At 43.0% G+C, this 23,179-nt stretch overlaps 1 protein-coding gene across 1 annotated transcript in view; it reads right to left on the bottom strand.

Moving 5' to 3' along the window:
* Window positions 1–22,979, bottom strand: part of susd4 (sushi domain containing 4) — a 95,740-nt gene extending 72,761 nt beyond the window's left edge. The window contains exons 1-2 of the mRNA XM_048596646.1: window positions 22,934–22,979; window positions 21,769–21,930 (exon numbers count right to left, since the gene is read on the bottom strand). Coding sequence (XP_048452603.1) covers window positions 21,769–21,930; window positions 22,934–22,979 — 208 coding nt within the window. The remainder of the gene's footprint in view (window positions 1–21,768; window positions 21,931–22,933) is intronic.
* Window positions 22,980–23,179: the final 200 nt, after the last annotated feature.

The raw sequence follows: 23,179 nt of genomic DNA, 5'->3' as shown, positions 1-23,179 counted from the left end.
TCCATTATTCCATATGTAAACTAACTGAACCCCTCGATTAGATCCCAGTCTGTAATCACTCCCGGGTATCCATTATTCCATATGTAAACTAAGTGAACCCCTCAATTAGATCCCAGTCTGTAATTGGTTTTATTTACTCATGGGATGTGGGTGTCTCTGGCTGGGACAGCATTTATTGACCGTCCCTAGTTGCCCTTGAGAAGGTGGAAGTGAGCTGCCTTCTTGAACCGCTGCAGTCCATGCGCTGTAGGTTGGCTCACAATGTCCTTATGGAGGGAATTCCAGGATTTTGATCCAGTGACAGTGAAGGGAAAATGACAAATTTCCAAGTCCGGACGGTGAGTGGTTTGGAGGGGAACTTGCATGTGTTCCCATGTATCTTCTGTCCTTGTCCTTCTAGATGGAAGTGGTCGTGGGTTTGGAAGGTGCTCTCTGAGGATCTTTGGTGAATTTCTGCAGTGCATCTTGTAGATAGTACACGCTGCTGCTACTGAGCGTCGGTGGTGGAGGGAGTGGATGCTTGTGGATGTATTGCAAAACACTCCCAATCTCTCCCAGGTGTCCATTATCCTATACATAAACCAACCAAACCTCTGACTGAAGCCTGCAATTGGGATTTATTATGCTGAGGTTATTTACTTACAGACAATTTCTGAAGTATAAAATCAGGAAAAACAGCAATGCCAATCACCACTGCAACATGCAGACTCTGCAGGTAATAACAGAGCAGAGAATACTGCCCTGAATTATTCAGTGAGAAAGTGAGGAGCTAGCACATATTTGTCTGCTCAGTCAGATTTCAGATTCTAGCTCAAAAACAGACAATTTCTTACTTCAAAAGTGGTCTGATCTGCAGCAGGTGTAAATAAATACGCACATTACTCACTGACAGTGCACAACTTCCCATGACCACCTCAATAGGACAACTGCTTAACTTTGTCTACATGAATGAGATGAACGTTTTAGTCAGAGAACAGGGATCACAGTGATACCATGAGGTTATAGAGTCATAGAGAGGTACGTCGTGGAAACAGAATCTTCGGTCAAACTCGTCTATGCTGACCATATCCTAGATCATTCTAATCCATTTGCCAGCATTTGGCCCATATCTCTCTAAGCCCTTCCTATTCATATACACATCTAGATGCCTTTTAAATGGTGCAATTGTACCAGCCTCCACCACTTTCTCTGGCAGCTCATTCCATACATGCACCACCCTCTGCATGAAAAAATTGCCCCTTAGGTCCCTTTTAAATCTTTCCCCTCTCACCTTAAATCTATGCCCTTTAGTTTTGGACTCCCTCATCCCAGGGAAAAGACCATGTCTATTTACCCCATCCACGCCCCTTATGATTTTATAAATCTCTATAAGGGCACCCATCAGTCTCTGATGCTCCAGGGAAATAAACCCAGCCTATTCAGCCTCTCCCTAAAGCTCAAACCCTCAAACCCTGGCAGCATCCTTGTAGATCTTTTCTGAACCCTTTCAAGTTTCACAACATCCTTCCTATAGCAGGGAGACCAGAAATGCACACAGTATTCCAAAAGTGGCCTAACCAATGTCCTGTACAGCATCAACATGACCTCCCAACTCCTATACTCAATGCACTGACCAAAAAAGGCAAGCATAACAAACACCTTCTTCACTACCCTGTCTACCTGCAACTCCACTTTCAAGGAACTATGAACCTGAACTCCAACCTCTCTTTGTTCAGCAACACTCCCTAGGACCTTACCATTAAGTGTATAAGTCCTGCCCTGATTTGCCTTTCCAAAATGCAGCACCTCACATTTATCTAAATTAAACTCCATCTGTCACTCCTTGGCCCATTGGCCCATCTGATCAAGATCCCATTGTACTCTGAGGTAACCTCCTTCGCTGTCTACCACACCATCAATTTTGGTGTCAAACTTACTAACCATTCCTCCTATGTTCATATCCAAATCATTTATACAACCTTGCACTTAAGACTTATAGAGAGGCAAATATTGAGGGAATGTATTTGTCTAAGTGGCAGAGAATCATAGCATCATTGACTCACAGAATGGTAACAGTTCAAAAGAAGGTTATTCTACCATTCATGAATAAGAAAGGTTTGGGGGGATATGGGCCAGGAGCTGGCAGGTGGGACTAGTTTAGTTTGGGATTGTGTTCAGCATGAACTGGTTGGACCGAAGGATTTGTTTATATACTGTATGACTCTATGACTCGATGTCTGTACTATCTCTCTTCAAGAGCAATTCTGTCAGAACTACTTTGGCACATTTGCCCTGTAGTACTGTGTATCGTTTCTCTTCAGAGAATTATTAAATTCCCCTTTGAAAACTACAACTGAATCTGTCTCCAGCACACTGTTCGGCAGCACATCCCAGATCCTCACCATTCGCTGAATAATAACGTTTTTCTACAAGTCATCATTGCATCATTTGCCATTTATTTCAGCACCTTCTAATTCTCGCCCCTGCCAATAATTAAATCAGTTTCTCCAGATTTCTCTGTCCAGGCCCCACTATGATTTTAAATTTTTTTTCATATTTCTTCTCTATTTCTCTTCTCCAAGATGTCCAGACCTAACCTCTCCAATCAATCCGTCTAATTGAAGGTTTTCAATCCCCGAAAATAGACGGTCAAAATCATTCTTTCCCTTTTGAGGTCTCATCTTGAGATCTTTTCAAGAACTACATTTTTGCATTTCAGGGAACCTTTCATTCTCACTAACTCACTTATTAGGTTCTTGCTGAGAACAATTGTCGCAACAATACCTTCTATCTTTGTGTTGACATATTTGGACCCAAATCAAAAAGAGAACTGGAATAACTCATTGCTAACACCATGGTTCCATTAAACTTAAAGCAAAGAAAGCATCAATTTCCCAAACACTGCTGTATTTAAACTTGTGCAAAACACGCTTAAATTAGCAGCACTTTTAAAAAAATAATAATTAACACATTTCTACACTGAAAAAGCCATCACTCTAAATGTGTTTTCTACAGACTTGCAAGGTCACAACTAAATGGTTACATATTCACATGGAATCCAGGGAGAACGAGCCATTTGGATACAGAACTGGCTCGAAGGTAGGAGACAGAGGGTGGAGGTGGAGGGTTGCTTCTCAGACTGAAGGCCTGTGACCAACGGTGTGCCACAAGGATCCGTGTTGGGTCCACTGCTTTTTGTCATTTATATAAATGAGTTGGATGTGAACATAGGTGGTATGGTTAGTGCGTTTGCAGATGACACCAGGATTGGAGGTGTGGTAGACAGCGAAGAAGGTTACCTCAGAGTACAACAGGGTCTTGATCAGATGGGCCAACGGGCCGAGGAGTGGCAGATGGAGTTTAATTTAGATAAATGTGAGGTGCTGCATTTTGGAAAGGCAAATCAGGGCAGGACTTATACACTTAATGGTAAGGTCCTAGGGAGTGTTGCTGAACAAAGAGAGGTTGGAGTTCAGGTTCATAGTTCCTTGAAAGTGGAGTTGCAGCTAGACAGGATAGTGAAGAAGGCGTTTGGTATGCTTGCCTTTATTGGTCAGTGCATTGAGTATGTGAGTTGGGAGGTCACATTGTGGCTGTACAGGACATTGGTTAGACCACTTTTGGAATACTGTGTGCATTTCTAGTCTCTCTGCTATAGGAAGGATGTTGTGAAACTTGAAAGGGTTCAGAAAAGATTTACAAGGATGTTGCCAGGGTTGGAGGTTTTGAGCTGCAGGTGGAAGCTGAGTAGGCTGGGGCTACTTTCCCCGGAGGGTCGGAGGCTGAGGGATGAGCTTATGGAGGTTTATAAAATTATGAGGGACATAGATAGGGTAAGTAGAGAAGGTCTATTCCCTGGGTTGGGTGAGTCTAAAGCTAGAGAGCCTAGGTTTAAGGTGAGAGGGGAAAGATTTAAAAGGGACCTAAGGGGCAAGATTTTCACACAGAGGGTAGTGCACGTATGGAACAAGCAGCCAGAGGAAGTGGTGGAGGCTGGTACAATTACAACATTTAAAAGGCATCTGGATGGGTATATGAATAGGAAGGGTTTGGAGGGATATGGCTAAATGCTGGCAAATGGGACTGGATTTATATCGGATATCTAGTTTGCATGGATAGGTTGGACTGAAGGGTCTGTTTCTGTGCCGTATAACTCCATGACTGTATGACTGTATGTTTGTGTCTGGCTTTGGTACAGTAGTGCTACACAAACAGTTCACATCATGTGAGATATTTTGAGGTGTGTTATCGTAGAAATATAAATCATCATGGAATCAAACTGTCCAGTATGAAACGATCCAATTGACACTCTGTTTATTACAACAGCATCCACTACATTTTCCCCCAGACTGTAGTTCCATAACCTCTGCAGCTATAAGCAAAAGATTTCACATTCATTCCTACAGTGACTTCAGGTTTTCTTAGTTCCAAGTTACTCAAATATTCCTGTTTAAAACCATGGTCTCCCGTTTGCCAGTCCCCTCTCTGTTATTCAGCCATGCTCTTCCCATAGCAGACCCTGTCTCCCTTTGTAGCCCCTCATTCCCCATTTGTAGCCCCTCATTCCCCATTTGTAGCCCCTCATTCCCCCCTTTGTAGCCCCTCATTCCCCCCTTTGTAGCCCCTCATTACCCTGTTTGTAGCCCCTCATTCCCTCCTTTGTAGCCCCTCATTCCCCCTCTGTAGCCACACATTCCCCCTCTGTAGCCACACATTCCCCCTTTGTAGCCACACATTCCCCCTTTCTAGCCCCTCATTCCCCCCTTTGTAGCCCCTCCTTCCCCCTCTGTAGCCCCTCATTACCACTTTGTAGCCCCTCCTAGCCAATGCAGCCCCTTGATCCTATTTGTGATCACTTTCTCCATTTTGCAGCTCCTCATTGTCACTATGCAGGCCCTCTCCACTTTGTAACACCTCAACCCCCTTTGCATTCCCACTCCCTATTTTGCAGTCCCTCATTCACTTTGAAGGCTTCCTTTTGCAACCCGTCACAGCCCCTGTCTCCCCTTTGCAGTGTCACTCTTCCACCCACTGCCGCACATCCACAATATCTCCCGTCGTATTATTCTCAGCGTGGTACCTCACACCCTAGGCCTCACCAGCCTGGCTGCCCAGCTTGCTCTGTGAGGCGAGACTGTTTCAATAGGCTGAGTGGCCTCTGTCTGTGTTCTGCTGATTGTATCCCTGTACGGATGTTTGTACGGTGCTCTCTTTCATACAACACATCCCAGTGAAGTCAGTAAGGGTGATTTATATAACGTTGTCCTTTATGTAGCAAGGGCAGCCCATGTAAATACTGCTCTCCTTCAAATAGCTGATGTCTGTTTCTCGTTGTTGCCTCACATCACTTTCTTCAGGCCTTGTGTTACATAGTTATAAAGCTTTGCCTGATAGACTATCCTGTGACAACCAACCTCAAATCAGCAGTAATATGAGCTGGGCAAGTAACAAGCTGACTCAGTGCCTTGCTTCTATTTATAAATTTTGTGTCAGAACCGCAATGTTTATCTGGTATTTGGGAGGGCTTTTTTTTGCCTTCTTCTCTCAAACCAGTTTTATCCCCTTCTTTCTCTTCTAAATAGCTTCTTCAGGAATGTGAGCCAGTTATAACTAAGGAGTAAGGAGGGTGGTACTAGTCTGCTCGTGACATTCACAACAAAAGACTGAGGAATTTAGTAGGAATTCAGAAGTAGTGCCTTTACCCAGAAAGCGGTGAGAATATGGACCTCACTCCTCCAGGAAATAGTTGACAGGAATCACAGAGGTGTGTTTAAGGTGAGGCTTGATAAGCAAGCAACGGGAAAGAGAATGAGGTAAGAGAAACAAGGCTGAATGCTCTGTCATATGGAGAATTAGTGTCAATGTTGGTTTATTAGCGTGTTTATAACATACTCCATATTAGATATTGGTGATATATTGAAAGTAAAACACCCAGGAAGTTTACACGTGCTGATTTACACATTGAAATTTCCTCTGTGCAGATGCATCCTGTACATGAACTAAATGATAGTTTAATCGTGCTAAATGATATGTGGGTGACAGGGCCCTGATGTGCGGGTGACAGGGCCCTGATGTGCGGGTGCTGATATGCTCTACCCACTCACTCCTGACTGAGTCGGTAATTGTCGAAGGTGTATTTTGTGAAGATGTGTGAGCCCAGTAGCAGAGGTGAGACTTGCATTTACGTAGCGTCTATTAGCACCTTAGGATATCCAAAAACCTTTGCAGTAAAGTGTGATCACTTTGTACAACTGCAGACCGTCACAGCAGGACAGGTGAGGGAGCACTGACCTGAAACACTTCCTGTTTGTTTTCTCTCTCCACAGATGCTGCCAGAACCTGATGAACATTTGCAGCCTTTTCTATTTTCCTTGCAGATCTGCACAGGCAGCATTTTGCACTTTGGGAATAACTAAATTTGTTTTCTTGAGTGAGATAAATGACTTCCATTCTCCAGACAACCCAATCTGTTCTCCAGCCTGGGAAGGGGCTGTGTGCTCCCGAGCCAGATACACAGTGTCAGGTAAAAATGCCAACGCTCCAAATACCGCTTAGCACCAACTTGCCAAGGCAACTGGGCAGACAGCAAGTGCTGAGTGGAGTCAAACCCAATGTACCCAGACACAGAGCAGAAACTGCCAGAGAGTTTGCCAACGTTCAGGGCATCTGCTTACAAAGCTCATCACAGTTATAATAAAAACAGAAAAGCCCTCTCTCTGCCAGGTGCCCTCACTCCTCATACTCCCTCAATTCTCACACACTTCCCAAAACTCATCCATGCCAACTCAACCATCACTCCCCCTTCCAGGAGCCCTCGTAGCCTCCATGCCAACTTGTGCTTCTCCACCCCTTGTCCCAGCTTTTCTTGCCCTCCATACCAGATTAATGCTGAGTTATGTCAACCCTGATGCCCCACTCAATCTCACATTCCTTTATAACTTCATTGCCAAGGTAGTGCCAATATGTGCCAATCAATCATCCCAACCTTTGACCTTTCACCCTCTGTGCCAAGTAACCACCAGGGCAGATGCCTATAGCCAAGCTGAGGATGAAGCAAAGTAAAGTTCCAAGTATCCATTAATTATATTTAAAAAATCTAATCATTCATACAAGTCCATTCAATAGATTTAAATCCTTAATCTCTGACGAAAACAAACATTTCTTCTTCAAGTACTTAAGCTGTTGTTAAAAAAAGAACAAACATTTATATTCATAACACCACATCAAAGACTGCTAATCCCTTTATAACCAGCTGGAGCTGTCAATCAAATAGTGAATTTACATTGTGTCAACAAACAACTATTGAAATGGTAGCCACCCATTCTTTTCAACTCAGAATCACCGCAGGCTATTTTCAGATCAAAGTTTAAAGGGCAGGGAATTTAAATGACTTGCCAGCTTGACTGTTCCAAAGGACATGTCTGTACTTTATGTGCATAGATATCTAAATATGTACCTGAACCTCTCCACAGAGAACCTGAGGTCTATTGAGAACTTCAGTTGGTATAGTGCTTTACTTCAAACAAAGACCTGTTTCAGAAACATGGATGACAAATATTGTTTTAGAAACAAGGCAGTGGCTCTTTCAAATGTGCTGCCATCTCCACAAGCCAGGGCAGTGTAAAATTCCTCTGTTGTCCACTGGAAATGATGGGTGCTGGGCCTGAGGGTAGGATTTCCAGAATTGAGGCTCCAGTGCTAATTGTCAAAGGAGTGGAGTGCTTTCACTGCTACAAATATTCAGACTATAATTGCTGTTGAAATTTAGGGAAATACAGCACATTTCAGCACACAGCAAGCTCTCCCACATTTGCCTGTAATATGGGCTTGTTGATATTCTAGGGCATGTGGATATTGAGGAGAATGAGGTTTTATATGTGAAAAGCATTAAGATAGACAGGTCCCCAGGGCCTGATGGGAACTACCCCTGGATACTAAAGGAGGCAAGGGAGGAGATTGCTGGGGCATTAACAGAGATATTTGTATCCTCTCTAACCATAGGCAAGATTCCAGGGACTGGAGAATAGCCAATGTTCTTTCTTTGTTTCAGAAGGGCAACAGGGATAATCCAGGAAATTATAGGCCAGTAAGCCTTACATCTGTGGTGGGGAAATGACTGAAAAGATCCTTAGGGACAGGGTTTACTTGCATCTGGAAAAGAATGGACTTTTTAGGGATAGTTAGCATGGTTTTGTGCAGGGGAGATCTTGTCTCACAAATCTGATTGAGTTTTTTTGAGGAAGTGATGAAGATGACTGATGAGGGTAGGCCAGTGGAAGTTATCTATGTGGACTTTACTAAAGCATTTGACGAGGTCTGTCATGATAGGCTGGTCCAGAAGATTAAGTCACATGGTGAGTTGGTAAGCTGGTTGCAAAATTGGCTTGGTTATAGGAGACCGAGGGTATTTGTGGAAGTGTGTTTTTTCTGACTGGATGACTGTGACCAGTAGTGTCTGCAAGGATCAATGCTGGGATCCCTGGTGTTTGTAGTGAGGGTTCCATTTCTGAGAACTGCCACAAATGGTGAAATTTGTGAGTCCAGAGCCCCAGGTTAAAAATTGGTGAAAAAAATTGCAGAATGTGAGTTTTGCCACCGATGTTGAATTTTGTTGATGAAAATTGGATGGAGTTGTCAATAGTGAGGAAGGTTGTGAAAGGATGCAGCAGGATATAGATCAGTTGGAAAGTTGGGCAGAGAAATGGCAGATATAATCTAATTCAGACAAGTGTGACATGTTGCATTTTGGGAGGTCAAATGCAAAAGGAAACTATACAGTAAATGGCTGGACCCTTAGGAACATTGATATACAGAGGGATGTAGGGGTACAAGACCATAGCTTCCTGAATGTGACAACACAAGTGGATAAGGAGATAAAGAAGGCATACAGCGTGCTTGCCTTCATCGTTCTCAGAGTTATACAGCACCGAAACAGATCCTTCAGTCCAGCCAGTCCATATTCCCAAACTAAACCAGTACCACTTGGCCCATATCCCTCTAAACATTTCTTAGTCATGTACTTATCAAAATGTCTTTTCAACATTGTAACTGTACCAGCATCCACTACTTTCTCTGGAAGTTCATTCCAAAAAAAAAGTGCCTCTCATGTATTTTTTTAATTCTTTCTCCTCTCACCTTAAAAATATGCTCCTCTAGTCTCGAAATCCCCCACCCTAGGGAAAAGACACCTGCCATTCACCTTATCTGTACCCCTCATTATTTTATAAACCTCTATAAGGTCAGCCCTCAACCTCCTACGCTCCAGTGAAAAAAGTCCCAGCCTACTCAACCTCTCCTTATAACTCAAACCCTCCGTTCCCGGCAACATCCTGGTAAATCCAGGTCAAGGCATCGAATACAAAAGTTGGGAAGTCATGTTGCAGCTGTATAAGACTTTAGTTAGGTCACATTTGGAGTTTTGTGTGCAGTTCTGGTCATTACACCATAGGAAGGATACTGAGGCTTTGGAGAGGGTGCAAAAGAGATTTACCAGGATGTTACCCAGATTGGAGTGTATTAGCTATAAGGAGAGTTTGGGCAAACATGGATTGTTTTCACTAGAACGCCAGAGGCTGAGGGGCGATCTGATAGAAGTATAGAAAATTATAAGAGGCATGGAGAGGGTGGATAGTCAGAGTCTTTTACTCGGAGTGGAAATGTCAAATACTAGGGGTACAGGATAAGATGGGAGAGGGGGGAACTTTAAAGGAGATATGCGAGGCAATCTGCTTTTTATACAGAGTGTGACAGGTGCCTGGAATGTGCTGCTGGGGGAGGTGGTATAAGCAGGTAAAGTAGCAATGTTTAAGAGGCATTTAGACATGGCATGTGAACAGGCAGGGAATAGAGGGATACAGACAGATGGAATCAGTTTAGAATGCAATCATGGTCAGCACAGATTGGTGGGCCGAACAGCCTGTTCTTAGTTTAGATTTAGATTTTAGATTTTATTGTTACGTGTACTCAAGTACAGAAGTACAGGAATACAGCGAAAAGTGTATAATGTCGCCATACACATCGCCATCTTAGGTATCTAGGTACAAAAAAAACTCAGGTACAAAGTAGTAAGAGAAACAAGAGTTAAAACGTTACGCAGGACTTCATAGAATATTAGAAAAATAAAGAAATTCCTATTCTTGAGCTGTGATATTCTATTCTATAGTGACTAAATAATTTGTTTTTGATGTTGACTGAGGGATACATATTGGCAAAGATCCTGCAGAAGCTCCTTTGATCTTTTATGAAATAGGGCCGTGTCATCTTTTATATACAGCTCAGAGGACACAGGGAGTCTCAGTCCAACATATTATCCAATTATCCAATCGCACAACACTCCCTCAAAACAGCACTGAGGATTTGGGACTCCAGTTTCTGAAGTGAGACTTGAACCATAACCTTCTGACTCAGGGTGAGACTGACCCCTGATTGGCTTGTATCCTGCCGTGTCTGTTTAGCAGCATCTCACTGTGTTTCATACCTTCTGCTACCTGCACTGTATAATGATCTCTCTATTCATCTTTTCTGTCCTGTGTAATTTGTACAGCACACTCGAGTACTTGTCTCTGAAACATAATTAATGACAAAGCAGTTACTGTTGTGGAAAAAAAAGTCAACAGGACATCTCATGAGAATATGCAGCAACATTTTGTTTTATTGTGAAAATCACTACCTCTCATAAAGAGAGAAAGCTTGCCAGGCACTGTCAACTCCTTCCCGTTTTCTCTCGAGTGATCATTCTTCACAGTCATCCTGGGCCAGCGAAGATCCCGCTCTCAAGAGCTTTACTACAGAGTAATTAAGAAGGAACTAACAGCAAGGCAGGTGGGTTGGTAAACAGAGAATATAGATTGAAGGTAATTAGCATCAGAATCAAAGATCTGATGGAGATTTCCAAAAACGTGAGCCGGCTAGATATAAATGGACAGGGGAGAAACTGCTTGTAAAAGGAACAAGAACAACGGCGAGTAGATTTAAAGTGCCCTGCAAAGGAAACAGGTGAAGTGCGGAAAAGTTGTTTGTTCACACAGCAAGTCATCATTGAATGGTGGAAACAGGCTCGAGGGGCTGAATGGCCTAGTCCTGTCGTTCCTATGTTCCTAACAATGGTCTGTCTCTTACACAGTAGTGAATGTCCCACATGGAAGAATTACAGGCCCTGAGCAAGAGGACAAAAGTTAGGAAGAGAAGCCAAAAGCTTTGCCAAGAGATTTGAAAATGTTGTGAGAGGAGTGGAGATGGATGGGGAGCTCATAATTCATATGGAAGAAGTTGCAGAGAAATTAGGGTCTAAGCAGTACCCCCAGCCAAGGGAATGAAGGGAGGATAATACGCAGAAAGAATAAGCTCAAAGGACTAGAGTAAAAAATTGGTGCAGGAGAGGTTACAGGAAACAGCTGGGCTGAAACTGAGGATCATTTCAAAGGTGAAGAATGTTAAACATGAGGACGGGAGGATGGGTGAGTGGGATTCGGAGCAGGTGAGGATACAGGCAGCAGGAGTTTAGATAAAGTGAAGACTGGGAGGTCAGCAAGGACACAACAAATCAACCAACTAAAAGGGACTTACTTTCTTTTCTTCTCTCACCATTTACTTCTCTTACTTTAATCTATTTACCTTCCAGCATGGAGGAGAGCAAGCCCAGCAGGTGGGAGAGCGATCCATTGCAGGGAGATTGCTCCACTGGGGGGGAAGAGCGCGGTAGCTGCTGGGGGCCTGGATCGGGACTATGACAGTTGGAGATCATACCCAATGCGGGAACAGCGATCCCAATGCGGTGGTGAGGGAGGTCCCCAGTATCTGTGGGCTGCGGTGAGAGCAGGCAGCCTGAGGTTTCTCAGAGAGTGGGCTAAAGCGAAGGAGATTGAGCCCTTGTAGGGAAAGTGAGCCCAACATGGCTAAGCACTAGGAAAGACTGCAGAACTTCTAGCCTGATTTCTTTCATTTTCTACATAATACTAAGAAGGACTGTGTTGTTTAAGTTTTAACTTTATTTCTTTACTTTATACCTAAGAGTTTGTACCAATGTACCTCTGGACCTAAGATGGCACGAGGAACAGTGACATTGTAAACATTTCATTGTATTCCTGTATCCCTGTACTTGAGCACATGTGACAATAAAACATAATCCTAATTCTAATTTCAAACTAGCTGTGCATATGTGCAGACCACTTTAAGCACATTTCTGATGTAGCTGTGACATAGCTCTGGAAAGGGGTAAGGAACAAGTCCGAGAAATAACAATTAACTGGTGGGAAAACCAACCTCAATGAGGCATGAATGGATCTGGCCCAGATCAAGTAAGAATAAACAGTACGCAGCGAAATGAGAAGTGCCCCAATTAGGGGGCAATTGGAGACATGGCCGGGTGCGGGGGCAGTGTGCTGATCGGTGAAAGCCTGCCCTTGCCTCTGAACCCCTTCTGGCTTTAGTTGACGTTAAAGATATGGAGTGCCATACTTTAGTGCAGGAAGAATTAAATCATGGTCGAAATTTCAAATGCATAAATTAACACAAGTTCTGAGCACATCCAGCATTTTCTGTTTTTCTTTCAGGTTTGCAGAATCTGCAGTTTTTGCCTTTGCAAAGGCTTTTTGCCTTTGTACATTCTGTCCACCTACTGTCCCAAGCTCATATCGAACAGCACTGACATCTTGCACTTACAAAGACAGAACGGACAACCATTAGTCTGTATTGAAATCAGCCATGATCCTATTGAATGGCACAGCAGGCTCAAGGGGGCTGAACGGCCTATTCCTGTTCCCATTTCTTACGGTCTTCTGGAAATGAATCAACGGATGAAAATCCAGAAACACCCTCCTTAACGGCATTTTGGTCTGCTCACAACACGTGCAGCAGAAGACAGCCCACCACCATCTTCTCAAAGGTAACTTGGAATGGGCAAGAAATGCTGGCCTTGCCAGCAACACTCACATCCTGCAAAAGAATTTATTCTTAAATCCTCAACAAATCACATCCTAGAACTTCAACTAATTAACTCCCAGATATCACTGTCAGATTAAAACCATCTATAATCAGATCATTCTAGAATCAATCAAATCCTACAATAAACTGAATACCGTGATTTCCAAAGATGAAAAATTACATCTTTTGAAAAAAAAAAAAATTTTCTTTGGCACAGAACCGTGATGAGAGCTCCTTGCCAAATCCACCTCAATATCCACCCTCAGCAGTTTTATCACATAATTGGCAATCTTGCAATATTCTATGCTGGTCCACCAGGCAATGATCTACTGGGAGCCATTGAAAGTGTTCAGTTTATTTCCGTTCGGAACCTGAAATTGGCTTCCGATGCACATATTTGGATTTGTGCCTTCCAGCTATTTTTTTTGAATCTTGCAGACTGACTTACAGGGGAACAGTTCCATCTTTAACTTTTGTTTAAGCCATGAGACATATATGGTGGCTAAAACTCGCTCAACAGCAACTGCAGCTTGCATTTGTATAGTACATTGAAAACTGTAAATCAATCCCAGATACTTCACACCAACATTTGCAAATGAAATTTAGCATCAGGCCATTTTTGCAAATATTAGTACAGGAAAGAACTAGCATTTTTGGAGTGTCTTAATAACATCCTTAATTCCATAAATAACAACGGAAAAGCAGCAAACAATCAGGAAATGACAGGGAGGGTGTACATGGGTTTATTCTGTGGATTTGGGGCAGTCACATTATATTGGCTTGTAACTCCTTTGTATTATCATGGATAGAAAATTGGCTGGTTAACCGGAAGCTGTGAATACATGTAAATGGGTCTTTTTTCAGGTTGGCAAGATGGAATAAATGGTGTGCCACCAGGGACTGGTGCTGGGACCGAAACCATTCACAATTTACATTAAATACTTGGATGAAGGGATGGAGGTATTGATTACCAAATTTGCTGATGATGCAAAGGTAGATGGGGAAGGTAGGCTTTGAAGAGGGCATAAGGTGGCTACAAAACAATACGAGGTACGTTAACTGAGGGAGTGAAGATGCAGCAAATGGATTATAAAGGTGGGAAAATGTGTTATTCCCATTTTGACAGGAAATCTTTTTCAAAAAACATATATTTAAAAGGTGAGAAAATGCAAAGCACTGAGATGTGGAAGGAATTGAGTGTTCCTGTGCATAAATCACAAAAGGTCAGTATGCAGACACAACAAGTTATTGGGAACTCCAACAGGATATGATTGTTTATCGAGGGAGAATTTTAATATTAATGTAATGAGGTTATGTTTTAGTTCTACAGGGCACTGGTGAAACCACATGTGGAGCACTGTATGCATTATTGGCTGCCTTATTTAAACAAGGATGTAAATGTGCTGAAACCAATTCAGAGAAGGTTTGCTAAAATAAATCCTGACAAAATATTGAACGAATGATTCATTGTAATTATTAATGACTAAGATGTTGGAATGGAACACTTCAAGATTTGGGGATGACACAAACATCAACAACATTGCATCACAGCATCACTATAGGTGCTAGATAAATGCAGAATTATTATTTCTTGGTTATAGAGTCATTATGGTTTTTTTTATTCATTAACAGAATGAGGGCATTGCTGGCTAGGCAGCATTTATTGCCCATCCCTAATTGCCCAGAAGGCAGTCCAAAGTAAACCACATTGGCTGTGGGTCTGGAGTCACATGTAGGCCAGACCAGGTAAGGATGGCAGTTTCCTTCCCTAAAGGACATTAGTGAACCAGATGGGTTTTTACGACAATCGACAATGGATTCATGGTCATCATTAGATTCTTAATTCCAGGTATTCTATTGAATTCAAATTCCACCATTTGCCGTGGTGGGATTTGAACCCGGGTCCCCAGAATGTCATCTGGGTCTCTGGATTAACAGTCCAGCAATAATACCACTAGGCCATTGCCTCCCCATGGTATAGAAAGGGGTCATGAGGTGCATTAATCCATATTGGCTCTTTGCAGAGCAATCCAGTCAGTCTATTCCCTTGTTCTGTCCCCTTAGGCCTGCAACTTCATCCAATTTCATTTTGAATTCATTGATTGTTTTCATTTCTATCATTCTTGGAGGCATCAAGTTCCAAATAAACTGTTTATCCAAAAGTACAAAATTACAAAGAGACATCGATAGATTAAGTGAATGGGCAAAACTGTGGCATATGTATTTCAATGTATTTCAAAATAGGGTCAACAATGTCAGATCTGAAAAGCTAGAAAGATAGAACAGTGCATTTTCTAAGTGGTGAAAAGTTAGAAATGTCTCAAAGATGAAGATTACAATGTTTTTTGGAACACTGGTCTTTATCTCTAAAGGACTAAGACACAACAGGATAGAAGTTTTTTGACCAGACAAAGCCAGCAAAAGTGATTACTGAGCTCCTTGCTGAGATATTTGTATCATCAATAGCCACAGGTGAGGTGCCGGAAGACTGGAGGTTTGCTAACATTGTGCCACTATTTAAGAAAGGTGCTAAGGAAAAGCCAGGGAACTATAGACTGGTGACCCGGTTGGCAAGCTGTTGGAGGGAATCCTGAGGGACAAGATTTACATGTATTTGGACAGTCAGCATGGCTTTGTGCGTGGGAAATTGTGTCTCTCACTAACTTGATTGAGTTTTTTGAAGAAGTAACAAAGAAGATTGAGGAGGGCAGAGCGGTGGATGTGATCTATATGGACTTTAGTAAGGCGTTCGACAAGGTTCCTCATGGTAGACTGGTTAGCAAGGTTAGATCACACGTAATACAGGGAGAACGAGCCATATGGATACAGAACTGGTTCAAAGGTAGAAGAAAGAGGGTGGTGGTGGAGGGTTGCTTTTCCAGCTGGAGGCCTGTGACCAACGGTGTGCCACAAGGATCAGTACTGTGTCCACTGCTTTTCGTCATTTATATAAATGAGTTGGATGCGAACACAGGAGGTATGGTTAGTAAGTTTGCAGATGACACCAAAATTGGAGGTTTAGTGTATAGCGAAGAAGGTTACCTCAGAGTAAAACGGGATCTTGATCAAATGGGCCAATGGGCCAAGGAGTGGCAGGTGGAGTTTAATTTAGATAAATGTGAGGTGCTGCATTTTGGAAAGGCAAATCAGGGCAGGACTGATACACTTAATGGTAAGGTCCTGGGGAGTGTTACTGAACAAACAGACCCTGGAGTGCAGGTTCATAGCTCCTTGAAAGTGGAGTCCCATGTAGACAGGATAGTGAAGGTGGTGTTTGGTATGCTTCTCTTTATTGGTCAGTGCATTGAGTATGGGAGTTAGGAGGTCATGTTGATGCTGTACAGGACATTAGCTGGGCCACTTTTGGAATACTGTGTGCAGTTCTGGTCTCCCTGCTATAGGAAGGATGTTGTCAAACTTGAAAGGATTCAGAAAAGATTTACAAGGATGTTGCCAGGGTTGGAGGGCTTGAGCTATAGGGAGAAGCTGGATAGACCTGGGGATATTTTCTCTGGAGCGTCAGAGGCTGTGGGGTGACCTTATAGAGGTTTATAAAATCATGAGAAGCATGGTCTTTTCCCCGGGCTGAGGAAGTCCAAAAGTAGATGGCATAGGTTTAGGGTGAGAGGGGAAAGATTTAAAAGGGGCCTAAGGGACAACTTTTCACACAGAGAGTGGTGTGTGTATGGAATGAGCTGCCAGATGAAGTGGTGGAGGCTGGTACAATTATAACTTTTAAAAGGCATCTGTATGGGTATATGAATAAGAAGGATTTCGATGCATATGGGCCAAATGCTGGCAAATGGGACTAGATTTGTAGAGGATATCTAGTTGGCATGGACGAGTTGGACCGAAGGGTCTGTTTCCTTCCTGTACAGCTCTATGAATCTATTTGGCTATGCCTGGAGTACTGCAAGCCATTCTGGGTATTTAACTTTTGGAAACATATTTACCTTGGAGCTTCCACATAGATTTACTGGTCATCAAGGGTAACACTAGAAATCAAGAGTATTTATATTTAGGTTGTGTAATTCTTGAAACGTAGATGTTTGGGTGGTTATTTGATTGGTGCCTACCCCATTTACTCAGCCGTGAGTTGCAATTTCTCCCAGGTCCCTGAACTCCAAACTGTGGCCTCTCACCACTCTCCAAACTCTGAACTCTGACCTTTTCCCACTGCCTGACCTCTGATTTGCAGCCTCTTTCCCATTGGGGAGGTGGTCACACCTCTGGGTTTGAGGAGTGGGGAGAAGTGACGACTCGGAGTTGGGGGACTGGGGGAGGTACTAATTGAGTTATACAGAAAAAAGCACTAAAATAAATCTCGCAAGGCTCAACAAGGTTACATATCCCACTAATCTACCAATGTCAAAGCAAAACAATATTAAATGTGGTGACTTTAAATGAGGATGAAGTCTATTACCAAAAAATAAATTGCCTCGCAACTTTTATCTTTACCCATGAGTGCAGAGATATACCATCACTGCAGGCAGGCAACTATCTATCTACAGATAGGACAGAAGAAAAGTCTACACTTTCTGAGCACGTCATCTCAGTTTTCACATACGATGAATATTACGAAGCACTTGGACTGTTATCATAGACATCCATTCAATAGCCAAGTTCTGCACAGCAAGATCCCACAAGCGGCGGGGCTTTTTTTTTTAAATATGAGGAGGATTAGAGTGAGATCTCTCTGCTCATGTTCAAATGTTGCCGGGGTTAGAAAAAGGAAATTGAAGCTGAAATCTGACTCTAATCTACAAACTAATTTTCTTCATTAAACTGGGAACATGTGGTTTATATAACCTTTATACAAAGGAAATTGTTTTTAAATATACAGCTTCATGTGTCAACCTTGGCTTAGTAGGAATACTTGCCCTGCTCTGTGTCAGAAGGTTATGAGTTTAACCCTCATTCCAGGGTTGGGGAAAATAACCTGCAGCAACAGGTCAGCACCAGCCTGAGCAGGGACTCAAGAGTGAGAATTAAACTGACACCGTGTATTCAATTTAAGCGACCAATAAAAATATATTTCACAATTTGAAGAGTAGTAGGAAAATTTCTCCTGATTTCCTGACCCGTCCACATCCCTCAGCCTTACAAAACGTGGGGAATCAAGATGACACTGGAGCAGGCTTTGCCATGAAGGTGCTAGAACATACATTCGGGAGCCTGAGAATCTTTGGTAACTGACTTTTCACAGTCTCTGGGAAGTAGCATTGAAGGCTTTAACACAAGCTTAAGCCCTTTGCTGACCACAATACCTATCTGCATTATAAACACAGGCAGATCTGCAGTTTCCATAGGAACACACAAAGTCAGGAACAGTTTGGAGTCTCCCCCAGCCCCAAACCACTGGTTCAGAGTGGAATTCCCCAATCTACCTCAGGTAACAAAAGAAATGCCTAGTGTGAATCTGCTATCTTTCTGGCTGTCACAAATAGATTAAAAACAACCTTAATACACATCTATATATATATATATAGTGATTATTCTAAAATGGGCATGTTCAGCTGCTCAGCAAACATGACCATGATAGATCACAGTGCAGTCAAAATGGCCGTATCTAGAAATTTTCAACTATTAACAAGACAAAAATATAACTCTCATCTCCTGTCACACCTCCATTTGTCTAAACATTCGAATCAAAGCAACACTACAGTACAGGAGGCATGATGTCTACTTTTGCCAATCTTGAACAAAGGAAATAACTGAAACACATTATGCATGAGATGGTGCTAATGACTCCACAATTATCTGTTACAAAAAACGCAATAGGTTTTGACCCAAACATCGCAACATGCCTTACTAGCTGAGTAACTGCTCCATCCAGACCCATTCACACAACTCTAACCTCTGGTTTGTTTGAACTGCCACAGTTTTTGACTTCTTTCGTTAGTCTGCTTGCAATACCAGAAGAGAACATATATAATAATTCCAGGCTTAGCTAACAACTGTGTCCAATTTCAATCACTCTCAAAAGTCTGACTTCTGTTGGTAACACAGCGTGGAGCTGCTCCTCTGATGCTACCCAGCCTGCTGTGTTCCTCCAGCTCCGCACTGCGTTATCTCTGACTCCAGCATCGGCAGTTCTCACTATCTCTGATTTCTGTTGGACAGGCTTTCAATTAGTTTGGAAGGGTATAGGAACCCACGAGTAGATTCAAAAGTAAAAATGGAAGGCAGAAAATTAGTTAATGAATCTGAAAGGAGGAGGAAACAAAGGTCAGAGGAAGAAGGAAAGTCTGGCAGTGCTCAAGGATTTATTTTAATGCAAGGAGTTTAGTGAATAAAGCAGAGGAGTTGGCAGAGTACAGATAGAAATATTTCACAATAATATTACAGCTATTACAGGAACATGACTTAAGGAATGACAGCTCAATGGTTCTGATGTTTTCAGATGAAATAGAATCACACAATCTAATGCCAAAATCTTTGATTCTTTTTCAAGAAATTCATAAGTTGCAACCTTCATTCTTCCCTTCTTTTACTTTCTACCTTGTGTGTTTGTGCGTGTGAATGGACCCACAAAGCAATTCTTCCACCTTAGAAATGTTCCATTAATAAACCCCACCTCTGATTTCATATTGAAGGGTTTTGCTGTGGTAAACTTCCAAAACTGATACTCAAGGAAACCAGGTACTGGGGAACACCTTTCAGTCTATCTCAGTAAGGGAGTCATCCCATCTCCCCCTTGAATTGCAAAATAGAAGGGCAGTGGTGAGGGAGCTTAACTACTTGTATGGAAAAATGTGGATTTGAATCAGAAGGAATGGATCAGCATGGGTTTGTGAAGGGAAAATCATGTCTATCTAACTTGCTGGTGTTTTTGTTTTGAAGCAGTAACAGAGGGTTTGTGAGGGCAATGCTGTTAATCTGGAGTATATGGACTTCCAAGGGGCTTTTATATGGTGCCTCACAACAAAAGTTGTGACAAAACTGATAGGTCATAGAATAAAAAGTACAATAACAATAGTCAACTGGTATTTTTGGCCTGGTAGAAGGTTTGCAGGGGTGGGTGGGTCCCCGTGTTTGGCTTGGTGTGGGTGGGTCCCCAGAGGTTGGCTTGGGATCCTTGCTGATATGTATTAGTGGTCTAGATCCTGGTGTGCAAAGGACAGTTGCAAAGTTTGTTCCTTGGAAGAATTGTAAACTCTGAGGAGGACAGTGGGAACTCCAAAAGTACATTGACAAGTTCATGGAGTGGGTGGACAGTTGGCAGATGAAGCTCAATACGGAGAAGTGTGAGGTGATGCACTTTGGTTAGAACACTGAAAGACTATATAAAACAAAGGGTACTGTTCTAAAGGGTGTGCAGCATGCACTTGTCCTAAAGGGAATAACGAGAAGGTTTATGAGGATATTGCCACGACTGGAAAAGTGTAATTATGAGGAAAGATTTGACAGGCTGTGGTTATTGTGGGGAGATTGGAGAGATGTACAAAATGGAGGGGCCTGGGTACAGCAGCTGGACAAAAGCTATTGACCTCAGCAGAGAGTTCAGTGATTAGGATGCTTAAATTTTAAATGACAGCTAGAAAAACATTAAAGAGTGTTGAGGAAATACTGTTCCATCCAGAGGGCAGCTGGGGTCTGGAACTCACTGCCTGGAAGGGTATAGAGCCCATTTAAAAGGTGCTGGAACTGCTGAAAAGTGGGGCTAGACTGGGTTATTTCTGGCTAGCACAGACACAATGAACCAAGTGTCCTCTCTCTGTGCTCGAAAATTTCAACAGACCTGCCCTCTTCTTTGTAAGTTAACTATAGACCTTTTATGTCTACCTTCATGGTAAAGTTCATGTTAGTGATAATGGAAGTTGCTGGAAAAGCTCAGCAGGTCTGGCAGCATCTGTGAAGAAAAAAACAGAGTTAACGTTTCGGGTCCAGTGACCCTTTCTGTTCTGAAATGTTAAGTCTGATTTTTCCTTCACAGATGTTGCCAGACCTGCTGAGCTTTTCCAGCAACTTCTGTTTTTGTTCCTGATTTACAGCATCCACAGTCCTTTCAGTTTTCATGTTAGTGATAACAATGATAAGAGTATTAGACCTACGTCCAGTTGAGTTTTCTGTATTTTAATTCCCTACAGTTGTAGTTAAACCCACAATCCAGATTGGTCATTGAGAGGGTTACCGCTGTATTAGTTTGTAGATTCTAAACAAGATAGACAGTGTACTTTTAAAACAGTTATAGAACATCATGACGTGTGGTATTCTGGTAAAAAGGTCCCCATCTTGTCTTCAGTCACTCTTCTGGTGTGATGGACTCTGTGTTGTGAATAGATTTGGTCAGTTATGTACATGTGACGTGCCCTAGTAGTTTGTATTACAGAACCCAGCCTAAGTGTATGTCTGCAACAGATAAACTTCAAGACATCTGTCTCAACAAGAACTCGATCTTTATGTGATATGTTACATTATCTAACACAGTGTAACACTCAGACCAATAGCATTCTGCCAGAAGGGTTTGACCTAACAAACTACATAGTGGTGGCATGTCATTTTGCTCTGAGCCAAGGCTTTAGCAGGTTCCACCTTGACAATGCAGTCATTCTTTCAGATATTTTGAATCAACCTATTCAAATACATTATGACACATGGCTGAAGCAGGTAGGACTTTAATCCGGAGATACAAAGTCTATTATATAACAGTATACCATTGCACAGTCTTCACCGAGAGCACTTACATAACCTCCATGTATACACGCAGATTCCTTCACAGAAGATAGTTTTAAAAATAACTTTGGAACAATTGATATTTGCAGGTATTGCGTTGTAAACGATGAACAAATCGAACTGTGCATTTCCAACACCATAGCCCATCCACCCCCCTCCAAGCCTGGCTCAGAGAGTCCAGGGGAAACTTACCCGGAATTCGGTTCGCAATGCAAACACGGAGCATGGTTCCAGCGCACAGGATGAGAGCGGCGAGCTGGAGATGCCGGGCAATGCCAGCTGAAACTCGGCTGCTGGAAGGCATCCCATCATACATGGTCCAGGAAGACCACAGCAGCATCAGCCTGGACCAACCTGCAATGGAAAACATCATCACTAACACAACTGCACTGTCCATACCCCTCCTCCTTTCTGCAATGAGGAGCCTCGCTCAGTATTTACAGAAAATGTCCAATCGTCTTAATTAAGTACCGGTCCCTTTTCACCGCTTTCCTGCCCGTCCTGAGCCTCTCCACACACACACACAGAAACCCATCCTGTTTATTATAACAGGGCTCACTAAAACCAGGCGTGCATTCACAAACAGAAATTATTACAATGAATGCAATCAATTATTATTGTTCTTCAGTTTAAAAATGAAATGTGAATACAGAGTTATCCCAATGCACTTTGCTTTTATGTCCTTCGCATGGAGTAATTTTCCAGCCTTCACTTTACCTGCATCACCCGAGAGTTTCCAACCCACCCACCGCCCTGATTGACAGCTCACTGACCCCGCCCACCACCCCTGATTGACGGTTCGCTAACTCCGCCCACCACCCCTGATTGACTGTTCGCTAACTCCGCCCACCACCCCTGATTGACTGTTCGCTAACTCCGCCCGCTACCCCCGGTTGACTGTGCGCTAACTCCGCCCACCATCCCTGATTGACGGTTCGCTAACTCCGCCCACCACCCCTGTTGACGGCACCATAACCCCGCCCACTTCCATGAATAACAACGCACTAACACCGCCCACCGCCCTGATTGACACTCACCGATCCCGCCCACCGCCTTCGTTGACGGATCACTAACTCCGCCCACTGTCCTGATTGACAGTTCATTCACCCGGGCCACCGCACTGATTTACACGCAACTTGCCTCCTGTCCTCCACTCCGATTGACGGCTCACTGGCCACGCCCACTACACACACACACACACACACACACACACACACACACACACACACACAATAACTCCGTCCACTAACCAGTTGACGGCTCACTAACCCCTCCCATTACTCTGATTGGTAGCCCACGCGCACCGTTCTGATTGACAGATCACCGACCCCGCCTACCGACCTGATTGACAGCTCACCGGCCACACACGCCGCTCTGATTGGCAGTTCGTTGACCCCGCCCATTACTCTGATTGACAGTTCACTTACATCACGCTATCAAAAGCTGTAGAAGCAAAATTAGGCCATTCGTCCCATTGAAGCTACATTGCTGTTCGATCATGGTTGCTATGTTTCTGAACCCCATTGTCCTGCCACTCCCTGTAACCCTTAATTTTCCTTCCAAACACAATCCTATCTGTCTCTGTCTGAAACACACTTAATGG

This window comes from Rhincodon typus, chromosome 5, assembly GCF_021869965.1.
Source record: "Rhincodon typus isolate 14 chromosome 5, sRhiTyp1.1, whole genome shotgun sequence".
Classification (NCBI taxonomy): Eukaryota; Metazoa; Chordata; class Chondrichthyes; order Orectolobiformes; family Rhincodontidae; genus Rhincodon; species Rhincodon typus.
Note: the sequence above shows the minus strand (reverse complement) of the source record. Positions and strands in the feature narration are given on the sequence as shown.